Consider the following 23,000-nt stretch of genomic DNA (forward strand, 5'->3'; position numbering starts at 1 on the left):
ATGGGGGTCGTGGGCCAAAAGAGTTTGAGAACCCCTGAACTGAACTGTGCCATAGATCACAAGCTCTTTCCCTACTAAACTCACAGCTGCGACAAAGGGAAAAGTTATGTTCTCAAGAAATATGCAGCCCCCACATTTTGTGTTATTATTCGTCGGCAACCTCAGACACCCCCCCGTAATCCGATACTTCTGATGTCACCATGGAGTGTCATGACAGGCTGTGACAAGCCCCCCCCCCCTCTTTCTTCTCTCTCCCTCTCTCTCTGTGGCAGTTGTAGTGACTTCCCTCTCTCTCTGTGGCAGTTGTAGTGACTTCTCTCTCTCCCTCTCTCACTGTGGCAGTTGTAGTGACTTCTCTCTCTCACTGTGGCAGTTGTAGTGACTTCTCTCTCTCCCTCTCTCTCTCTGTGGCAGTTGTAGTGACTTCTCTCTCTCCCTCTCTCTCTGTGGCAGTTGTAGTGACTTCCCTCTCTCTCTCTGAGGCAGTTGTAGTGACTTCTCTCTCTCACTGTGGCAGTTGTAGTGACTTCTCTCTCTCCCTCTCTCTCACTGTGGCAGTTGTAGTGACTTCTCTCTCTCCCTCTCTCCCTCTGTGGCAGTTGTAGTGACTTCTCTCTCTCTCTGTGGCAGTTGTAGTGACTTCTCCCTCTCTCTCTCTGAGGCAGTTGTAGTGACTTCTCTCTCTCTCTCTGTGGCAGTTGTAGTGACTTCCCTCTCTCTCTGTGGCAGTTGTAGTGACTTCTCTCTCTCCCTCTCTCTCTGTGGCAGTTGTAGTGACTTCTCTCTCCCTCTGTGGCAGTTGTAGTGACTTCTCTCTCTCTCTCTCTGTGGCAGTTGTAGTGACTTCTCCCTCTCTCTCTCTGAGGCAGTTGTAGTGACTTCTCTCTCTCTCTCTCTGTGGCAGTTGTAGTGACTTCTCTTTCTCTCGCTTCCCTCTCTCACTATGGCAGTTGTAGTGACTTCTCTCTCTCCCTCTCTCTCACTGTGGCAGTTGTAGTGACTTCTCTCTCTCCCTCTCTCTCTGTGGCAGTTGTAGTGACTTCTCTCTCTCTCTGAGGCAGTTGTAGTGACTTCTCTCTCTCTCTCACTATGGCAGTTGTAGTGACTTCTCTCTCTCCCTCTCTCTCTGTGGCAGTTGTAGTGACTTCTCTCTCTCTCTGAGGCAGTTGTAGTGACTTCTCTCTCTCTCTCACTATGGCAGTTGTAGTGACTTCTCTCTCTCCCTCTCTCTCTGTGGCAGTTGTAGTGACTTCTCTCTCTCTCTGAGGCAGTTGTAGTGACTTCTCTCTCTCTCTCACTATGGCAGTTGTAGTGACTTCTCTCTCTCCCTCTCTCTCTGTGGCAGTTGTAGTGACTTCTCTCTCTCTCTCTCTGTGGCAGTTGTAGTGACTTCTCTCTCTCCCTCTCTCACTATGGCAGTTGTAGTGACTTCTCTCTCTCCCTCTCTCACTATGGCAGTTGTAGTGACTTCTCTCCCTCTCTCTCTGAGGCAGTTGTAGTGACTTCTCTCCCTCTCTCTCTGAGGCAGTTGTAGTGACTTCTCTCTCTCTCTCACTATGGCAGTTGTAGTGACTTCTCTCTCTCTCTCTCTGTGGCAGTTGTAGTGACTTCTCTCTCTCTCTCTCTGAGGCAGTTGTAGTGACTTCTCTCTCTCTCTCACTATGGCAGTTGTAGTGACTTCTCCCTCTCTCTCTCTGAGGCAGTTGTAGTGACTTCTCTCTCTCTCTCACTATGGCAGTTGTAGTGACTTCTCTCTCTCTCTCTCTCTCTCTGTGGCAGTTGTAGTGTCTTCTCTCTCCCTCTGTGGCAGTTGTAGTGACTTCTCTCTCTCTCTCTGTGGCAGTTGTAGTGACTTCTCTCTCTCTCTCTCTGAGGCAGTTGTAGTGTCTTCTCTCTCCCTCTGTGGCAGTTGTAGTGACTTCTCTCTCTCTCTCTCTGTGGCAGTTGTAGTGACTTCTCTCTCTCTCTCTCTGAGGCAGTTGTAGTGACTTCTCTCTCTCTCTCACTATGGCAGTTGTAGTGACTTCTCCCTCTCTCTCTCTGAGGCAGTTGTAGTGACTTCTCTCTCTCTCTCTCTGTGGCAGTTGTAGTGACTTCTCCCTCTCTCTCTCTGTGGCAGTTGTAGTGACTTCTCTCTCTTCCCTGTTTCTCTGTGGCAGTTGTAGTGACTTCTCTCTCTCTCTCACTATGGCAGTTGTAGTGACTTCTCTCTCTCTCTCTCTGTGGCAGTTGTAGTGACTTCTCTCTCTCTCTCTCTGAGGCAGTTGTAGTGTCTTCTCTCTCCCTCTGTGGCAGTTGTAGTGACTTCTCTCTCTCTCTCTCTGTGGCAGTTGTAGTGACTTCTCTCTCTCTCTCTCTGAGGCAGTTGTAGTGTCTTCTCTCTCCCTCTGTGGCAGTTGTAGTGACTTCTCTCTCTCTCTCTCTGTGGCAGTTGTAGTGACTTCTCCCTCTCTCTCTCTGTGGCAGTTGTAGTGACTTCTCTCTCTTCCCTGTTTCTCTGTGGCAGTTGTAGTGACTTCTCTCTCTTCCCTGTTTCTCTGTGGCAGTTGTAGTGACACATTGTGAATGCAGTTTTAACTGCCACCTACAACGTCTCCCTGACTCAGACAGGTTGTCACACACGTCAGATCAGCTTTTAATGTGTGTAGCGGTAGAGACTGGAGACAACACTCACTCTTTCTACCGACGCCTCTTTCAAATGGTAAACAAATGGCCAGTTTTTAAAGACTTCAGTAGGGAATAAGGTGTAACCTCTGAAGCAGCCAGTGCAAGAGTATGATTTGAGACGCAGCCCGGGAGTAGTGTACCTTGCACCATAGGGTTCCAGTGTAGTATTAAGGGTCTGTGTGTAGAAAACGACTGTACCTTGGACTCCTTGATCTTGACAGCGATGATCTGTTTCCTCTGGCGTATGATCTCCACAAGCTCGTCACACTCCTCCACTAGCTTGGCCTCGTGCATCGCTGTATTCACCTGGGGACAGGAGCGTAGCACACTTTAACACGGTGTCCAAACAAACACTAACACGGGGTTCAAACATCAAAAACAGCCACAACACTGTAGCTGAGACCTCGTCAATGGCTGTGTTCACCTGAGGTAGGTTTTTTAATACGCTGGCCAATCAAACACTTCCACAGAGTTCGGATCGACAACACTGTTCTGTGATAGCCGAGATATCACCGCAGCTACAGGTACATTATTAGTTCATTTGTCGTCTGTGGTTCGGTGACACATGTTCCAGTCTGAGCATGATTTATTTTGACAGAATCATTGCACATGAAAAAAATATTAGAATACATTATAATGTATTATGAGAATGTGATTTTCTGTGAACTTTAAGTGTTGAATCTTCTCATTATACAAGGTTGTGACTGAGTATGAAACTGTTCACCCGCTAACACCCGCTAACACTGATCATCACTCCACAAAGCTCATTATAGCAGTTAGAGCCACTTAAGTTTTGTTAATCACAAACACACACACACACACACACACACACACACACACACACACAAACACACAAACAAAAATGCACGCACACGAGCGGGTACAGACACACAAACTCCATTAAATACATAACAGCCATCTTATGAACGGAGGTTTGTTATTAACAAGGATAAATTAAATGCTCCAACATCACTGTGGATTGCTGCTCAGCAAAATGACATTGGCAGATTCACTAGGCAGATTCACTAGGCAGATTCACTAGGTAGATTCACTAGGTAGATTCACTAGGCAGATTCACTTGGTAGATTCACTAGGTAGATTCACTAGGCAGATTCACTAGGCAGATTCACTAGGTAGATTCACTAGGCAGATTCACTAGGCAGATTCACTTGGTAGATTCACTAGGCAGATTCACTTGGTAGATTCACTAGGTAGATTCACTTGGTAGATTCACTAGGTAGAATAATCTTCTCATCCTCCCTGCATCACCAAATCTCATCCCACTGCCTGAAACACTGAACCAGGTATATATTCTCATCTGAACCAGGGATATCTCCTCATCTGAACCAGGGATATCTCCTCATCTGAACCAGGGATATCTCCTCATCTGAACCAGGGATATCTCCTCATCTGAACCAGGGATATCTCCTCATCTGAACCAGGGATATCTCCTCATCTGAACCAGGGATATCTCCTCATCTGAACCAGGGATATCTCCTCATCTGAACCAGGGATATCTCCTCATCTGAACCAGGGATACAGTGCATTCGGAAAGTATTCAGACCCCTTGACGTTTTCCACATTTTGTTACGTTACAGCCTTATTCTAAAATTGATTACATTGTTTTTTCCCCTCATCAATCTACACACAACACCCCATAATGACAAAGCAAAAACAGGTATTAAAAATTAAAAATATAAAACTTAAATGTCGCTGTAGAGCTATTTTCAGGTCTCTCCAGAGATGTTCGATCGGGTTCAAGTCCGGGCTCTGGCTGGGCCACTCAAGGCCATTCAGAGACTTGTCCCGAAGCCACTCCTGCGTTGTCTTGGCTGTGTGCTTAGGGTCATTGTCCTGTTGGAAGGTGAACCTTCACCCCAGTCTGAGGTCCTGAGCGCTCTGGAGCAGGTTTTCATCAAGGATTTCTCTTTCCCTCGATCCTGACTAGTCTCCCTGCCTCTGAAGAACATCCCCACAGCATGATGCCGCCACCACCACGCTTCACCGTAGGGATGGTGCCAGATTTCCTCAAGAGGTGACGCTTGGCATTCAGGCCAAAGAGTTCAATCTTGGTTTCATCAGACCAGAGAATCTTGTTTTTCATGGTCTGACAGTCCTTTAGGTGCCTTTTGGCAAACCCCAAGCGGGCTGTCATGTGCCTTTTACTGAGGAGTGGCTTCCGTCTGGCCACTCTACCATAAAGGCCTGATTGGTGGAGTGCTGCAGAGGTGGTGGTCCTTCTGGAAGGTTCTCCCATCTCCACAGAGGAACTCTGGAGCTCTGTCAGAGTGACCATCGGGTTCTTGGTCACCTCCCTGACCAAGGTCCTTCTCCCCCGATTACTCAGTTTGGCTGGGCGGCCAGCTCTAGGAAGAGTCTTTGTGGTTCCAAACTTCTTCCATTTAAGAACGATGGAGGCCACTTTGTTCTTGGGGACCTTCAATGCTGCAGAAATTTTTGGGTTACCTTCCCCAGATCTATGCCTCGACACAATCCTGTCTCGGAACTCTTCGGACAATTCCATCGACCTCATGGCTTGGTTTTTGCTCTGACATGCACTGTCAACAGTGGGACCTTATATAGACAAATCATGTCCAATCAATTGAATTTACCACAGGTGGACTCCAATCAAGTGTTAGAAACATCTCAAGGATGATCAATGGAAACGGGATGCACCAGAGCTCAATTTCAAGTCTCATAGCAAAGGGTCTGAATACTTATGTAAATAAGATATTTCTGTTTTTTATTTTTTATAAATAAGGAACATTTTCTAAAAACCTATTTTCACTTTGTCATTATGGGGTATTGTGTGTAGATTTATGAGGACATTTTTTTATTTAATCCATTTTAGAATAAGCCTGTAACGTAAATAAATGTGGAAAAAGGGAAGGGTCTGAATACTTTCCAAATGCACTGTATATCCTCATCTGAACCAGGGATATCTCCTCATCTGAACCAGGGATATCTCCTCATCTGAACCAGGGATATCTCCTCATCTGAACCAGGGATATCTCCTCATCTGAACCAGCTCCTCACTAAAATTGTCCCGAATGCTCAGGGATAATTTATCCTCTGAAATCTTCCCTGTCTGTCTGATCTCCAGGTAGGCATGGGAAGAAATATGTCCTTTATAAAAACAAATGTAAATAGCGACATTGACGTATCGGCTATATTGACCTAGGGGGAACCACACCACAAAGAGTTGAGCTCCAGTCACCAGTCACTCACATAATGCCTCTAGTGGAGGACTTTCCCTAACCCTAACCCCGACATGATTCACTCTGACCTCTAGTGGAGGACTTTCCCTAACCCTAACCCCGACATGATTCACTCTGACCTCTAGTGGAGGACTTTCCCTAACCCCGACATGATTCACTCTGACAACTAGTGGAGGACTTTCCCTAACCCTAACCCCGACATGATTCACTCTGACCTCTAGTGGAGGACTTTCCCTAACCCTAACCCCGACATGATTCACTCTGACCTCTAGTGGAGGACTTTCCCTAACCCCGACATGATTCACTCTGACAACTAGTGGAGGACTTTCCCTAACCCTAACCCCGACATGATTCACTCTGACCTCTAGTGGAGGACTTTCCCTAACCCTAACCCCGACATGATTCACTCTGACCTCTAGTGGAGGACTTTCCCTAACCCTAACCCCGACATGATTCACTCTGACCTCTAGTGGAGGACTTTCCCTAACCCCGACATGATTCACTCTGACAACTAGTGGAGGACTTTCCCTAACCCTAACCCCGACATGATTCACTCTGACCTCTAGTGGAGGACTTTCCCTAACCCTAACCCCGACATGATTCACTCTGACCTCTAGTGGAGGACTTTCCCTAACCCCGACATGATTCACTCTGACAACTAGTGGAGGACTTTCCCTAACCCCGACATGATTCACTCTGACAACTAGTGGAGGACTTTCCCTAACCCTAACCCCGACATGATTCACTCTGACCTCTAGTGGAGGACTTTCCCTAACCCTAACCCCGACATGATTCACTCTGACCTCTAGTGGAGGACTTTCCCTAACCCTAACCCCGACATGATTCACTCTGACCTCTAGTGGAGGACTTTCCCCTCCCGTACATGATTCCGCTTGGTCGGATCAATGTTTTATTGTTCACTGGAGAGATGCATTACTCTGTTCTGACACATAACGGCAACCGAGGGAGCCCGGCCTCCTTGGCTAGAATGCACTAGTAATGTTCTAAAATGCACTGGGTAAGGTTCTCATAAGGAAGATATGGAGAAAGATGGTGTGGATCCTAATAAGACAACATCAAACAACTCTAGAGTTATTATACAGTAATGAGGTGGAAGAACATGTCTAACTACCAATGCTGGTAATGAAGGATACTGTACACACTTATCCAGCTGAATTTGTTTCATATAATTGGCTGTATACTTTTAGCCTATGTAATGAGTGTCAACATGTTGTTTGAGGTGCGCTAGGAGTTGTATCAACAACATAGACACGTAGCCAGACGTTAACCCCAGGTCTTTGTCTGTCTGTCTATCTAATCACTTCATGTATTATCATGTTGTCTCATTTACTTTTCGCACAAGGTCGCTCTCACTCTCGCTCGCACACATAGACACAAAGACAACACCTGCTGATCCCTGACTGGCTCTTCTAGCACCAATGTCTCTGAATGATTCACAGCTGGAGCATAAAGCTACTAGCTTAGCTACATCTCCTCTTTTATTAATGATCTCATATAGCTACTAGCTTGGGCGTCTCCTGTTTTATTAATGATCTCATATAGCTACTAGCTTGGGCGTCTCCTGTTTTATTAATGATCTCATATAGCTACTAGCTTGGGCGTCTCCTGTTTTATTAATGATCTCATATAGCTACTAGCTTGGGCGTCTCCTGTTTTATTAATGATCTCATATAGCTACTAGCTTGGGCGTCTCCTGTTTTATTAATGATCTCATATAGCTACTAGCTTGGGAGTCTCCTGTTTTATTAATGATCTCATATAGCTACTAGCTTGGGCGTCTCCTGTTTTATTAATGATCTCATATAGCTACTAGTTTAGCTACATCTCCTGTTTTATTAATGATCTCATATAGCTACTAGCTTGGGCGTCTCCTGTTTTATTAATGATCTCATATAGCTACTAGCTTGGGCGTCTCCTGTTTTATTAATGATCTCATATAGCTACTAGCTTGGGCGTCTCCTGTTTTATTAATGATCTCATATAGCTACTAGCTTGGGCGTCTCATGTTTTATTAATGATCTCATATAGCTACTAGCTTGGGCGTCTCCTGTTTTATTAATGATCTCATATAGCTACTAGCTTGGGCGTCTCCTGTTTTATTAATGATCTCATATAGCTACTAGCTTGGGCGTCTCCTGTTTTATTAATGATCTCATATAGCTACTAGCTTGGGCGTCTCCTGTTTTATTAATGATCTCATATAGCTACTAGCTTGGGAGTCTCCTGTTTTATTAATGATCTCATATAGCTACTAGCTTGGGCGTCTCCTGTTTTATTAATGATCTCATAAAGCTACTAGCTTAGCTACATCTCCTGTTGTATTAATGATCTCATAAAGCTACTAGCTTAGCTACATCTCCTGTTTTATTAATGATCTCATATAGCTACTAGCTTGGGCATCTCCTGTTTTATTAATGATCTCATATAGCTACTAGCTTGGGCGTCTCCTGTTTTATTAATGATCTCATATAGCTACTAGCTTGGGTGTCTCCTGTTTTATTAATGATCTCATATAGCTACTAGCTTGGGAGTCTCCTGTTTTATTAATGATCTCATATAGCTACTAGCTTGGGCGTCTCCTGTTTTATTAATGATCTCATAAAGCTACTAGCTTAGCTACATCTCCTGTTTTAATAATGATCTCATATAGCTACTAGCCTGGGCATCTCCTGTTTTATTAATGATCTCATATAGCTACTAGCTTGGGCGTCTACTGTTTTATTAATGATCTCATATAGCTACTAGCTTGGGTGTCTCCTGTTTTATTAATGATCTCATATAGCTACTAGCTTGGGCTTCTCCTGTTTTATTAATGATCTCATATAGCTACTAGCTTGGGCGTCTCCTGTTTTATTAATGATCTCATATAGCTACTAGCTTGGGCGTCTCCTGTTTTATTAATGATCTCATATAGCTACTAGCTTGGGCATCTCATGTTATATTAATGATCTCATCTCCCTCATTAAATCCCAACAGCAGTAGCAACATGTCTCACTGAAAACAGTATGAAAATGTATGCACTCACTAACTGTAAGTCGCTCTGGATAAGAGCGTCTGCTAAATTACTCAAATGTAAATGTAAAAACACTTTCTCATTCAAGGGTTTTTCTTTATTTTTACTATTTTCTACATTGTAGAAAAACTTGTGAAGACATCAAAACTATGAAATAACACACATGGAATCATGTAGTAACCAAAAAAGTGTTAAACAAATTAGAATTTAGATTATTCAAATAGGCACCCTTTGCTTTAATGACAGCTTTGCACACTCTTGGCATTCTCTCAACCAGCTTCATGAGGTAGTCACCTGGAATGCATTTAAATTAACAGGTGTGCCTTCTTAAAAGTTAATTTGTTGAATTTCTTTCCTTCTTAATGCGTTTGAGCCAATCAGTTGTGTTGTGACAAGGTAGGGGGGGTATACAGAAGATAGCTCTATTTGGTAAAAGACCAAGTCCATATTATGGCAAGAACAGCTCAAATAAGCAAAGAGAAACGACAGTGCATCATTACTTTAAGACATGAAGGTCAGTCAATACGGAACATTTCAGGAACTTTGAAAGTTTCTTTCAGTGCAGTCGCAAAAACCATCAAGCGCTATGATGAAACTGGCTCTCATGAGGACCGCCACATGAATGGAAGACCCAGAGTTACCTCTGCAGCCCAAATAAATGCTTCACAGAGTTCAAGTAACAGACACATCTCAACATCAACTGTTCAGAGGACTGCGTGAATCAGGCCTTCATGGTCAAATTGCTGCAAAGAAACCACTACTAAAGGACACCAATAAGAAGAAGAGACCTGCTTGGGCCAAGAAACACGAGCAATGGACATTAGACCAGTGGAAATTTGTACTTTGGTCTGGAGTCCAAATTGGAGATTTTTGGTTCCAACCGCTGTGTCTTTGTGTGACGCGGTGTGGGTGAACATATTTTTTTATTTTTTATTTATTTAACCTTTATTTAACCAGGTAAGACAGTTGAGAACAAGTTCTCATTTACAACTGCGACCTGGCCAAGATAAAGCAAAGCAGTGCGATAAAAACAACACAGAGTTACATATGGGGTAAAAAAACATAAAGTCAAAAAATACAACAGAAAATATATATACAGTGTGTGCAAATGTAGCAAGTTATGGAGGTAAGGCAATAAATAGGCTATAGTGCAAAATAATTACAATTAGTATTAATACTGGAATGCTAGATGTGCAAGAGATTATGTGCAAATAGAGATACTGGGGTGCAAAAGAGCAAAATAAATAACAATATAGGGATGAGGTAGTTGGGTGGGCTAATTTCAGATGGGCTGTGTACAGGTGCAGTGATCGGTAAGGTGCTCTGACAACTGATGCTTAAAGTTAGTGAGGGAGATAAGAGTCTCCAGCTTCAGAGATTTTTGCAATTCTTCCAGTCATTGGCAGCAGAGAACTGGAAGGAATGGCGGAAGGAATGGGATGATCTCCGCATGTGTAGTTCCCACCGTAAAGCACGGAGGAGGAGGTGTTCTGGTGTCGGGATGCTTTGCTGGTGACACTGTCTGTGATTTATTTAGAATTCAAGGCACACTTAACCAGCATGGCTACCACAGCATTTTGCAGCGATACGCCATCCCATCTGGTTTGGGCTTAGTGGGACTATCATTTGTTTTTCAACAGGACAATGACCCAATACACCTCCAGGCTGTGTAAGGGCTATTTGACCAAGAAGGAGAGTGATGGAGTGCTGCATCAGATGACCTGGCCTCCACAATCCCCCGACCTCAACCAAATTGAGATGGTTTTTTGAAGAGTTGGATCGCAGAGTGAAGGAAAAGCAGCCAAAAAGTGCTCAGCATATGTGGGAACTCCTTCAAGACTGTTGGAGAAGCATTCCAGGTGAAGCTGGTTGAGAGAATGCCAAGAGTACGCAAAGCTGTCATCAAAGCAAAGGGTGGCTATTTGAAGAATCTCAAATATAAAATATATTTTGATTTGTTTAACACTTTTTTGGTTACTACATGATTCCATATGTATTATTTCATAGTTTTGATGTCTTCACTATTATTCTACAATGTAGAAAATATTAAAAATAAAGAAAAACCCTTGAACGAGTAGGTGTTCTAAAACATTTGACCGGTAGTGTATAAAAAGGTGAAAGAGAGCAGAAAGGAAACAGCAAGGAGCCCCAGACAACAGACTGAGGGCCTGGGTTATTTTAAAAGGTCCACTCTGTGATATTTAAAGCCATTCTTGATCATTTAAAATCATTGATATATATACCCATTGATTTATAGCAAGAAAATAAGCTGTACGTTTTGTTTAGTTGGGCCTTTAACGCGTGCAGAACGGAGCGGAGAGCAGCGAAGGAGTTGTGGTGAGAGGCTAATGTTTGTCACAGCAGTGATTAGTGCTGGACTCTCCTCCAAGCTGACAGATTAAATAGCATTCCGAAAGCAGAAAGTGGCTAAGTGCACGTCCACAAGTCACTAGGGACCTCCCTGTCCTGTCCTGTCCTGTCCTGCACTCCCCAGCAAAGAGACCAATGAGGTCTGTTAAAATATAGATGGCTGTGGCACATGTGTCAACTAAACGCTCCAACACCCAGCGTACTGTACTCAAATCAAATCAAAATTGTATTTGTCACATGCGCTGAATACAACAGGTGCAAAAGAGCACCTTACAGTGAAATGTTTAGTTATAAGCCCTTTACCAAAAACAAAAATCACACAGAAAAAATACAATATAACATAATACGAAATAAAAGTAACAAATAATTAAAGCAGCAAGTAAAAATAACAAGAGTGAGGCTATATACAGGGGGGTACCGGTACCGAGTCAATGTGCGGGGGCACCGGTTAGTCGAGGTAATTGAGGTAGTATGTACATGTAGGTAGAGTTATTAAAGTGACTATGCATAGATAATAAACAGAGTGTAGCAGCAATGCAAATAGTCTGGGTAGCCATTTGATTAGATGTTCAGGAGTCTTATGGCTTGGGGGTAGAAGCAGTTTAGAAGCCTCTTGGACGTAGACTTGGCGCTCCGGTACCGTTTGCCGTGCGGTAGCAGAGAGAACAGTCTATGACTAGGGTGGCTGGAGTCTTTTACAATTTTTAGGGCCTTCCTCTGACACCGCCTGGTATAGAGGTCCTGGATGGCAGGAAGCTTGGCCCCAGTGATGTACTGGGCCGTACGCACTACCCTCTGTAGTGCCTTGCGGTCGGAGGCCGAGAAGTTGCCATACCAGGCAGTGATGCAACCAGTCAGGATGCTCTCGATGGTGCAGCTGTAGAGCCTTTTGAGGATCTGAGGACCCATGCCCTCTTCACGACTGTCTTGGTGTGCTTGGACCATGTTAGTTTGTTGGTGATGTGGACACCAATGAACATGAAGCTTATAAATGAGGGTATCTGTAATACTCTAAAGGAGAGATATAGCTGAAGGCAGTGTTGCTATGCCACCACTATAGAACCCACTGGCAGAATCACAGTACTCTTTTTTTGATCATTTCATCTTGGAGAGAGATTACTGTATGCAATGCAACAACAACAGAAAAATCCAGGTCACACCAGAACTGTTAGAGCCCCATGCAGCCAGTCAGTCCTCTGTTGTTGTGATGCATTATTAGTGAGCTGTGTTTCTCCCGCCTTTCTGCCTGCATGGAGTGTTACAGAACAGAGATAAAGAACTCTCCTGTCTCCTCCTAGCAGGGAGGCTTCTGGGAAGAAACACCCACTCACACACACACCCACACACACACACACACACACACACACACACACAGTAGGCCCTATTTCCATTAGCATTAGCATTAGCATTAGCATGACCTCACACAAGGTATATTTTGCTTCCCTTCAGAATAGCCCAGCCTTTCACACAAACATCACTCCAGAGAATAGCTAGCAGCTAGCATCCCTAAGTAAATGAGCTTTTAACAGTTTGTTTTAACACGGGGCATGTTCTCTTGATTGCCAAGTCAGTCGCATAGCTAAATCATTTATTATGAATATAAGAGGAAGAGATTGTCGCTGAGCCGTATCCGTATGCAGGCGGAGGAGGACGACACCAGTTGGGAGAGGAGGGAAGACAAACACTTTTTTTGGACAGTTTCCTCTCCTCAGGAGTTAATGAATAACACAGAGGATGTTTTAATCTGATGGTCTGAATGAATAGTTGGTTACACTGTGATTCTCCAGGCCCAGACTTTAACGGGAAATAGAGGCCTGTGTCCCAAATGGAACCCTATTCCCTATACAGTGCACTATGGGCCCTGGGTCAAAAGTAGTGCACTAACTAGGGAATAGGGTGCCATTGGTACTCAGAGAGAGTTCAGTTTGTAATAAAGGAGGAATAGTGTTGAGAGTATTGGAGAGCATTAAACCAGCATTCCACCTCAGTCAGCCATTACTATGGGGCTGCAAAGCTCCACAGCGGAGATTGGAGTATCTGTCCACATGACCACTTTAAGCCGTACACTCCAAATGGCACCCTATTTCCTATATAGTGCACTACTTTAGACCAGTTCCCTATAGGCTTTGTTCAAAAGTAGCGCACTTATATAGGGAATAGGGTGCCATTTGGGACATTTCCATACTGACAAAGGGATCCACACTAGAGCACTATATAGAGAACTATAGGTCTGTACAGCTGACCCTGTCACCCTCTGACTAGAGAACTATAGGTCTGTATAGCTGACCCTGTCACCAGCCTGAGATGTCACTAACATACCAACACCCCTCTATTGATTATACAGCTCAGTTCAGTGCTGGACACACACAGATGCCACACACACTCACACGCAGACAGACACACACACACACACACACACACACACACACACCCTGAACCGTGGCCTTGGCTGGCTCTATCCTTGATGCTTGGCCTGACACCGTCCCTCTTCACTGGTTGAAGCTGTGCAGAGATAGAGAATTGTAAATTGAGCTTCTGTCTAATGTAAAATGGAGGGTTGTTCTCTCAGGGACACCATGTTACCACAGCCCTCAGTATTTACTCACTCCTGTCTCTCTGACTCTGGCTGTTGATTACAGATTCACCACCACAGTACACACTTAACAGAGACATCAGCAGATACAGCACAGTTCAATTCTGTTTCCCAGTTGGAGGATTCCCCATGATGCATTGCATTCAGATGCCTACCAGTAGCATCTGTGACGTGAAATTCTGCAACTGGGGGAATTTACACCAGACAGTCATATTACACCAGACATATTACATCATTTCAATGCCAGCCTGATAAACCAGTGGAATCTGACTGGAATGTTCCAGCCTGATAAACCAGTGGAATCTGACTGGAATGGGATCAAGGACTTAATTGATTTGGTTCGGGAGCGATCAGGAAAACCTGGGAATTTTTGTAAAGTTGCAGGGAATTTGGGGAATCTGACTCACCTCTACCTGTTGACAGATCTGACTGAGACTGACTCACCTCCACCTGTTGACAGATCTGACTGAGACTGACTCACCTCCACCTGTTGACAGATATGACTGAGACTAACTCACCTCCACCTGTTGACAGATATGACTGAGACTGACTCACCTCCACCTGTTGACAGATATGACTGAGACTAACTCACCTCCACCTGTTGACAGATATGACTGAGACTGACTCACCTCCACCTGTTGACAGATATGACTGAGACTGACTCACCTCCACCTGTTGACAGATATGACTGAGACTAACTCACCTCCACCTGTTGACAGATCTGACTGAGACTGACTCACCTCCACCTGTTGACAGATATGACTGAGACTGACTCATCTAGGGCTGTGATGATCATAACATTCTCTCAGATGGTTAATTACCGGTCTCACTGTAATTGTCCGTGAATTAACATAAACACATTTAGCATCTCCAGGTCACCATGCATAAAGTGGGGGAAAAAAGTATTTAGTCAGCCACCAATTGTGCAAGTTCTCCCACTTAAAAAGATGAGAGAGGCCTGTAATTGTCATCATAGGTACACGTCAACTATGACAGACAAAATGTGAAAAATAAATCCAGAAAATCACATTGTAGGATTTTTAATGAATTTATTTGCAAATTATGGTGGAAAATAAGTATTTGGTCACCTACAAACAAGCAAGATTTCTGGCTCTCACAGACCTGTAACTTCTTCTTTAAGAGGCTCCTCTGTCCTCCACTCGGTACCTGTATTAATGGCACCTGTTTGAACTTGTTATCAGTATAAAAGACACCTGTCCACAACCTCAAACAGTCACACTCCAAACTCCACTATGGCCAAGACCAAAGAGCTGTCAAAGGACACCAGAAACAAAATTGTAGACCTGCACCAGGCTAATAAGACTGAAACTGCAATAGGTAAGCAGCTTGGTTTGAAGAAATCAACTGTGGGAGCAAATATTAAGAAATGGAAGACATACAAGACCACTGATAATCTCCCTCGATCTGGGGCTCCACGCAAGATCTCACCCCGTGGGGTCAAAATGATCACAAGAACGGTGAGCAAAAATCCCAGAACCACACAGGGGGACCTAGTGAATGACCTGCAGAGAGCTGGGACCAAAGTAACAAAGCCAACCATCAGTAACACACTACGCCGCCAGGGACTCAAATCCTGCAGTGCCAGACGTGTCCCCCTGCTTAAGCCAGTACATGTCCAGGCCCGTCTGAAGTTTGCTAGAGTGCATTTGGATGATCCAGAAGAGGATTGGGAGAATGTCATATGGTCAGATGAAACCAAAAATAGAACTTTTTGGTAAAAACTCAACTCGTCGTGTTTGGAGGACAAAGAATGCTGAGTTGCATCCAAAGAACACCATACCTACTGTGAAGCACGGGGGTGGAAACATCATGCTTTGGGGCAGTTTTTCTGCAAAGGGACCAGGACGACTGATCCGTGTAAAGGAAAGAATGAATAGGGCCATGTATCGTGAGATTTTGAGTGAAAACGTCCTTCCATCAGCAAGGGCATTGAAGATGAAACGTGGCTGGGTCTTTCAGCATGACAATGATCCCAAACACACCGCCCGGGCAACGAAGGAGTGGCTTTGTAAGAAGCATTTCAAGGTCCTGGAGTGGCCTAGCCAGTCTCCAGATCTCAACCCCATAGAAATTCTTTGGAGGGAGTTGAAAGTCTGTGTTGCCCAGCGACAGCCCCAAAACCTCACTGCTCTAGAGGAGATCTGCATGGAGGAATGGGCCAAAATACCAGCAACAGTGTGTGAAAACCTTGTGAAGACTTACAGAAAACGTTTGACCTGTGTCATTGCCAACAAAGGGTATATAACAAAGTATTGAGAAACTTTTGTTATTGACCAAATACTTATTTTCCACCATAATTTGCAAATAAATTCATTAAAAATCCTACAATGTGATTTTCTGGATTTATTTTTCACATTTTGTCTGTCATAGTTGACGTGTACCTATGATGACAATTACAGGCCTCTCTCATCTTTTTAAGTGGGAGAACTTGCACAATTGGTGGCTAACTAAATACTTTTTTTCCCTACTGTGTATACATATATATATATATATATATATCTTGTTTTCGTATTCCCCCCCTCCCCCCTCCCCCCTCCTTAACCCTACCACCCCTTCCCTAATTGCAGTAAACTAATGGACAATAACACTTAGGCTTCTACAGCCAGCTTATCCATACTATATACACATTTTACGGACACAATGTATTTCACAATAGTTATCTTTTGTTTGTCTTTAATCCCATCCTTCAGCTACACTCAAGCCCTCCCATCTACAGTATTTCACTCCAGGCATCAACCACTGTTTGAGGAGCATGCAGCATCTAGCTGCCCGACAGGTGATATTCTGCCCAAACTCTGGATGCCATGGGGCTCTCCAACCCTGTGGTTAATTTGGGAAACCAAGTGAAATCTGTTTGGGAACATCCATAGTAACATGTATTCACAACTAAACATATATTCACAATACAGTTGACACCCCCTCTCTCTGCGCGTTCGAGAAAGGAATGAAGGAGAGAGAGGAGATGGAAATGCACGGTGGTGGAATATTCTGTAGCTAAAGGTAACGTGTCAGCCTATTCATTATGAAAATACAAAAAAATGCCCTATTACTAGGCTATTAATATAAATCGAATAGACATTCACTACAGCCCCTGCACAATCAATGAACCAACAGCATCGCCTATGCCCATACGTTCTCTCCCAGACTAATGGATAGAAAGTTTGGAGCGTAGCATAAGGTAACTGGTCCATCCAGTATGCGTGATAATACAGTCCACACTCAAAGGCATTACTAGAATGTGTTACATTCTTGAGTATAGGCTTGACCAGTTATGTACCAAAGACATCTTCAATCTAGGTTTTCCTGCCATGCGTAAGATACGGTAGGCTATCAGGCTATGTATTGTATAACGACAGAGTTTTTTGGGGGGGGTGCTTGGGCTCATATATAGGGCTGTGCATAACCTCTAATATGGGAGTTCTACGTGCACCCTATTAAATGCTTTGAATTCATCATCACCATAGAAAGCCCTGTCCATTTTCCTTTGTGTTTGGCTTTGAAACAACATCATAATGACCATGTGTTCCACTCAGTTTCAACCTGAACTTCTTTCTTCAAATTGGATTATCTCAGTGAGTTTTTTAAAAAGCATAATACTGTCTTGATAATACGTTTTTTGAAGTGATTTTCGATTTGCATTTGCATTGGATGTCAGAGTGGTTAGAGGGACAATAGAGCAATGAGTGTACCAGGCCATTAGCTAGCGAGTTGGGTACTATCAAAGCATGTCCAGAGTGCATAAGAGGAGATCACTGTGACTCAGCGGTCACGTGGAATTTGACTGCGGTCATGACTCATGACTGTCGGCGTTGGCGGTAATACAGTCACCACAACAGCCCCTAGACTCACCTCAACCTGTTGACAGATCTGGATGAGCTTGGCCATCTGGTTCTCCAGCTCACTGTTTCTCTTCACCAGGTTGGTGAGGTTGTTCTCCAGGGTTTGCTGTTGGGACAGGCAGAGGAACAGGCCAGTGAGATATAGAGGGAGGGAACCTGGAAGAAATAGCTAAGTGCACCTTTAATTTGGCTTTGCTCTAAGGGGGAAGACAGACCAACAGGAACGTTGGCCGTGTGCAGTGGATGGCCGTCCTATTGCCTCTGACCACAGAACATCGGCCGGTACATTTCCTGACAATTCTACATGTTGAATCGCCACTGTTCGTCGACACCCAGCAGGTGATCAACTGTGCACAGTTGACGGTCATGTTTATTTTTTTTTATTTTTTTTATTTAACCTTTTTTAACCAGGTAAGCCAGTTGAGAACAAGTTCTCATTTACAACTGCGACCTGGCCAAGAGAAAGCAAAGCAGTGCGATAAAAACAACAACACAGAGTTACATATGGGGTAAAACAAAACATAAAGTCAAAAATACAACAGAACATATATATATACAGTGTGTGCAAATGTAGTAAGTTATGGAGAGAAGGCAATAAATAGGCTATAGTGCAAAATAATTACAATTAGTATTAACACTGGAATGATAGATGTGCAAGAGATGATGTGCAAACAGAGATACTGGGGTGCAAAATAAATAACAATATGGGGATGAGGTAGTTGGGTGGGCTAATTACAGATGGGCTGTGTACAGGTGCAGTGATCGGTAAGGTGCTCTGACAACTGATGCTTAAAGTTAGTGAGGGAGATAAGAGTCTCCAGCTTCAGAGATTTTTGCAATTCGTTCCAGTCTTTGGCAGCAGAGAACTGGAAGGAATGGCGGCCAAAGGAGGTGTTGGCTTTGGGGATGACCAGTGGAGCGCATACTACGGGTGGGTGTTGCTATGGTGACCAATGAGCTAAGATAAGGCGGGGATTTGCCTAGCAGTGATTTATAGATGGCTTGGAGCCTGTGGGTTTGGCGACGAATATGTAGTGAGGACCAGCCAACAAGAGCGTACAGGTCACAGTGGTGGGTAGTAAATGGGGCTTTGGTGACAAAACGGATGGCACTGTGATAGACAACATTCAATTTGCTGAGTAGAGTGTTGGAGGCTATTTTGTAAATGACATCGCTGAAGTCAAGGATCGGTAGGATAGTCAGTTTTACGAGGGCATGTTTGGCAGCATGAGTGAAGGAGGCTTTGTTGCAAAATAGGAAGCCGATTCTAGATTTAACTTTGGATTGGAGATTCTTAATGTGAGTCTGGAAGGAGAGTTTACAGTCTAACCAGACACCTAGGTATTTGTAGTTGTCCACATACTCTAGGTCAGACCCGTCGAGAGTAGTGATTCTAGTCGGGTGGGCGGGTGCCAGCAGCGTTCGATTGAAGAGCATGCATTTAGTTTTACTAGCGTTTAAGAGCAGTTGGAGGCTACGGAAGGAGTGTTGTATGGCGTTGAAGCTCGTTTGGAGGTTTGTTTACACAGTGTCCAATGAAGGGCCAGATGTATACAAAATGTTGATCAGTCTTCTCTTTAAAATGAGTGTGAATGGCATTGGATTTCAAACCGCACGAAGCTACTGTATTAATATTGTGTGGTCCCGTCTGGCTCAGTTGGTAGAGCATGGCGCTTGCAACGCCAGGGTTGTGGGTTCGATTCCTACGGGGGACCCGTATGAAAAATGTATGCACTCACTACTGTACGTCACTCTGGATAAGAGTGTCTGCTAAATGACAAAAATGACAAAAATGTAAATGTAAATGTATGTTATTACCATTATTGTGGGCAGTGATGTTAGCTAAAAGAAAAAGAAAATTAAACTAAGGTTATTTCAATGTAAATGACCATATTGATCACTTCCATCTGAACTACAGGTTACAGTTCCCCAATAAACCATATGAACTACAGGTTACAGTTCCCCAATAAACCATATGAACTACAGGTTACAGTTCCCCAATAAACCATATGAACTACAGGTTACAGTTCCCCAATAAACCATATGAACTACAGGTTACAGTTCCCCAATAACCGACTGCTATTTATACTGTAAGATAGCATCACCCGTCCAAACCAAAGCCAATATTCAGTTCAGAGAGTTATCAGATAACACAAGATAACCACCTTGAAGCAGAGAGAGTATCAGAATAGTTCTGTAGAAATATTCAGAATACTATACAGCTACATTCACAACATTCAATAGTGCTGAGTGAGGTTGAGATCCACGACTCAAGAGATATCTGTGTTGATGAATCATGCATCTAATAATTGTTAGTTGTGGGTTAGTCAGAGGGTTGAGATCCCCAACAGTTAGTGGGTTAGTCAGAGGGTTGAGATCCCCAACAGTTAGTGGGTTAGTCAGAGGGTTGAGATCCCCAACAGTTAGTGGGTTAGTCAGAGGGTTGAGATCCCTGACAGTTAGTGGGTTTGTCAGAGGGTTGAGATCCCTGACAGTTAGTGGGTTAGTCAGAGGGTTGAGATCCCCAACAGTTAGTGGGTTTGTCAGAGGGTTGAGATCCCTGACAGTTAGTGGGTTTGTCAGAGGGTTGAGATCCCCAACAGTTAGTGGGTTAGTCAGAGGGTTGAGATCCCCAACAGTTAGTGGGTTAGTCAGAGGGTTGAGATCCCCGACAGTTAGTGGGTTAGTCAGAGGGTTGAGATCCCTGACAGTTAGTGGGTTAGTCAGAGGGTTGAGATCCCCAACAGTTAGTGGGTTAGTCAGAGGGTTGAGATCCCTGACAGTTAGTGGGTTAGTCAGAGGGTTGAGATCCCCAACAGTTAGTGGGTTAGTCAGAGGGTTGAGATCCCCAACAGTTAGTGGGTTAGTCAGAGGGTTGAGATCCCTGACAGTTAGTGGGTTTGTCAGAGGATTGAGATCCCTGACAGTTAGTGGGTTTGTCAGAGGGTTGAGATCCCCAACAGTTAGTGGGTTTGTCAGAGGGTTGAGATCCCTGACAGTTAGTGGGTTTGTCAGAGGGTTGAGATCCCCAACAGTTAGTGGGTTTGTCAGAGGATTGAGATCCCTGACAGTTAGTGGGTTTGTCAGAGGGTTGAGATCCCTGACAGTTAGTGGGTTTGTCAGAGGATTGAGATCCCTGACAGTTAGTGGGTTTGTCAGAGGGTTGAGATCCCTGACAGTTAGTGGGTTAGTCAGAGGGTTGAGATCCCTGACAGTTAGTGGGTTTGTCAGAGGGTTGAGATCCCAGACAGTTAGTGGGTTTGTCAGAGGGTTGAGATCCCAGACAGTTAGTGGGTTTGTCAGAGGGTTGAGATCCCAGACAGTTAGTGGGTTTGTCAGAGGGTTGAGATCCCCAACAGTTAGTGGGTTAGTCAGAGGGTTGTTGTTTTTATGATACAATTCAATGTGATATTAAATGGTGAGTAACCAGTATATTAGTCTTTATAAAGTAAATGTCATATTATAGAAATACAACATCAGAAAGGAACAAAAAAGCTTAACATTACTCTGTGATAACTACATTAGGCTATGTTTAATCATGTTCAAACAAGTTTTACGAAATTTATCTTTAGTAGATAAAACACTTATAAAGCACGCAAAACTGCAAACATGGCTGATAAACACACTGACAGACATTAAACAGCCAAATGAGATAGACAGATAGAGAGAGAGAGAGAGAGAGAGAGAGAGAGAGAGAGAGAGAGAGAGAGAGAGAGAGAGAGAGAGAGAGAGAGAGGAGAGAGAGAGAGAGAGAGAGAGAGAGAGAGAGAGAACATAGCAGCAGCAGTAGCAAAGAAGAAGCAACCACAACAACAACAACAACAACAACAGCTGCAGGCAGCAAAATGAAGAGAAATAGTCACAACAGCTCTTTTTGAAGCTGGTGTGTATTCATGCGTGTGAATGAGAAGCATGAGAGGAAGGCCAATCCAAACGTCCACCTGGCTGTGTGGCTGTACGTGTCCATTGTCTCAGTAGCCTCTCCCTCTCCAAACACCAGGACAACCGGGACACTGTCTGTATCCCAAATGGCACCCTCTGCCCTTCACAGTGAACTATTTGGTACTGGTCAAAAGTAGTGCACTATATAGGAAATAGTGTGCTATTTGGGAGGGAGACAGTGATTTAAAAAGCAAGCGAACCATTGGGTGACTCACCGCAGCGCTTGTCTTTGATGCCTCCATTACCGCGTCAGATACTCTGCCAGGACTCACTTGAAAAGCCTAGGAACACACACATAGACTGGTCAGGTCTGGTCTGGTCTGGTCTGGTCTGGTCTGGTCTGCTACACTAGGAACACACATAGACTGGTCTGGTCTGGTCTGGTCTGGTCTGGTACACTAGGAACACACATAGACTGGTCTGGTCTGGTCTGGTCTGGTCTGCTACACTAGGAACACACATAGACTGGTCAGGTCTGGTCTGGTCTGGTCTGGTCTAGTCTGGTCTGGTCTGTCTGCTACACTAGGAACACACATAGACTGGTCAGGTCTAGTCTGGTCTGGTCTGCTACACTAGGAACACACATAGACTGGTCTGGTCTGGTCTGGTCAGGTCTAGTCTGGTCTGGTCTAGTCTGGTCTGGTCTGGTCTGGTCTGGTACACTAAGAACACACATAGACTGGTCTGGTCTGGTCTAGTCTGGTCTGGTCTGGTCTGCTACACTAAGAACACACATAGACTGGTCTGGTCTGGTCTGGTCTGGTCTGGTACACTAAGAACACACAGACTGGTCTGGTCTGGTCTAGTCTGGTCTAGTCTGGTCTGCTACACTAGGAACACACATAGACTGGTCTGGTCAGGTCTAGTCTGGTCTGGTCTGGTCTGGTCTGGTCTGGTCTGGTACACTAAGAACACACATAGACTGGTCTGGTCTGGTCTGGTCTGGTCTAGTCTGGTCTGGTCTAGTCTGGTCTGGTCTGGTCTGGTCTAGTCTGGACTGGTCTGGTCTGGTCTGGTCTGGTCTGTCTGCCTACACTCTCTACTGACACGTTAGCATAAACTTCTGCTTAATTCTCTCTTCTCTTACTGTGTGACTAAACTGTTCTAGGTGCAGGTGAGTCAGTGAGCCTGGGTCCTGCTGTCCTGTCCTGTCCTGCTGTCCTGTCCTATGCCTGCCTGAGACTGTGAAATGACTGCTTGCTAGAATTTATGTCAAGTTGCGTCAGAAGAAGCAGGAAGGAGGTCAGGATGAGGATGAGCATTTGTGTGTGTCATCGGTTTGAAGATCAAACATCAGAGGAATGGCAGGGAAGCAG

General features: G+C 44.4%; 1 protein-coding gene across 1 annotated transcript in view; it reads right to left on the minus strand.

The window, feature by feature from the left end:
- Positions 1-21,961, minus strand: part of LOC311117162 (putative E3 ubiquitin-protein ligase MID2) — a 69,384-nt gene extending 47,423 nt beyond the window's left edge. The window contains exons 1-4 of the mRNA XM_084192141.1: positions 21,900-21,961; positions 19,561-19,584; positions 17,753-17,848; positions 2,866-2,973 (exon numbers count right to left, since the gene is read on the minus strand). Of these exons, the coding sequence (XP_084048267.1) occupies positions 2,866-2,973; positions 17,753-17,848; positions 19,561-19,584; positions 21,900-21,926 (255 nt within the window). The 5' untranslated portion in view covers positions 21,927-21,961. The remainder of the gene's footprint in view (positions 1-2,865; positions 2,974-17,752; positions 17,849-19,560; positions 19,585-21,899) is intronic.
- Between the last annotated feature and the right edge of the window lie 1,039 nt (positions 21,962-23,000).

The sequence above is a fragment of the Coregonus lavaretus genome (genome assembly GCF_964263955.1).
Source record: "Coregonus lavaretus genome assembly, contig: HAP1_SCAFFOLD_1622, whole genome shotgun sequence".
NCBI lineage: Eukaryota > Metazoa > Chordata > Actinopteri > Salmoniformes > Salmonidae > Coregonus > Coregonus lavaretus.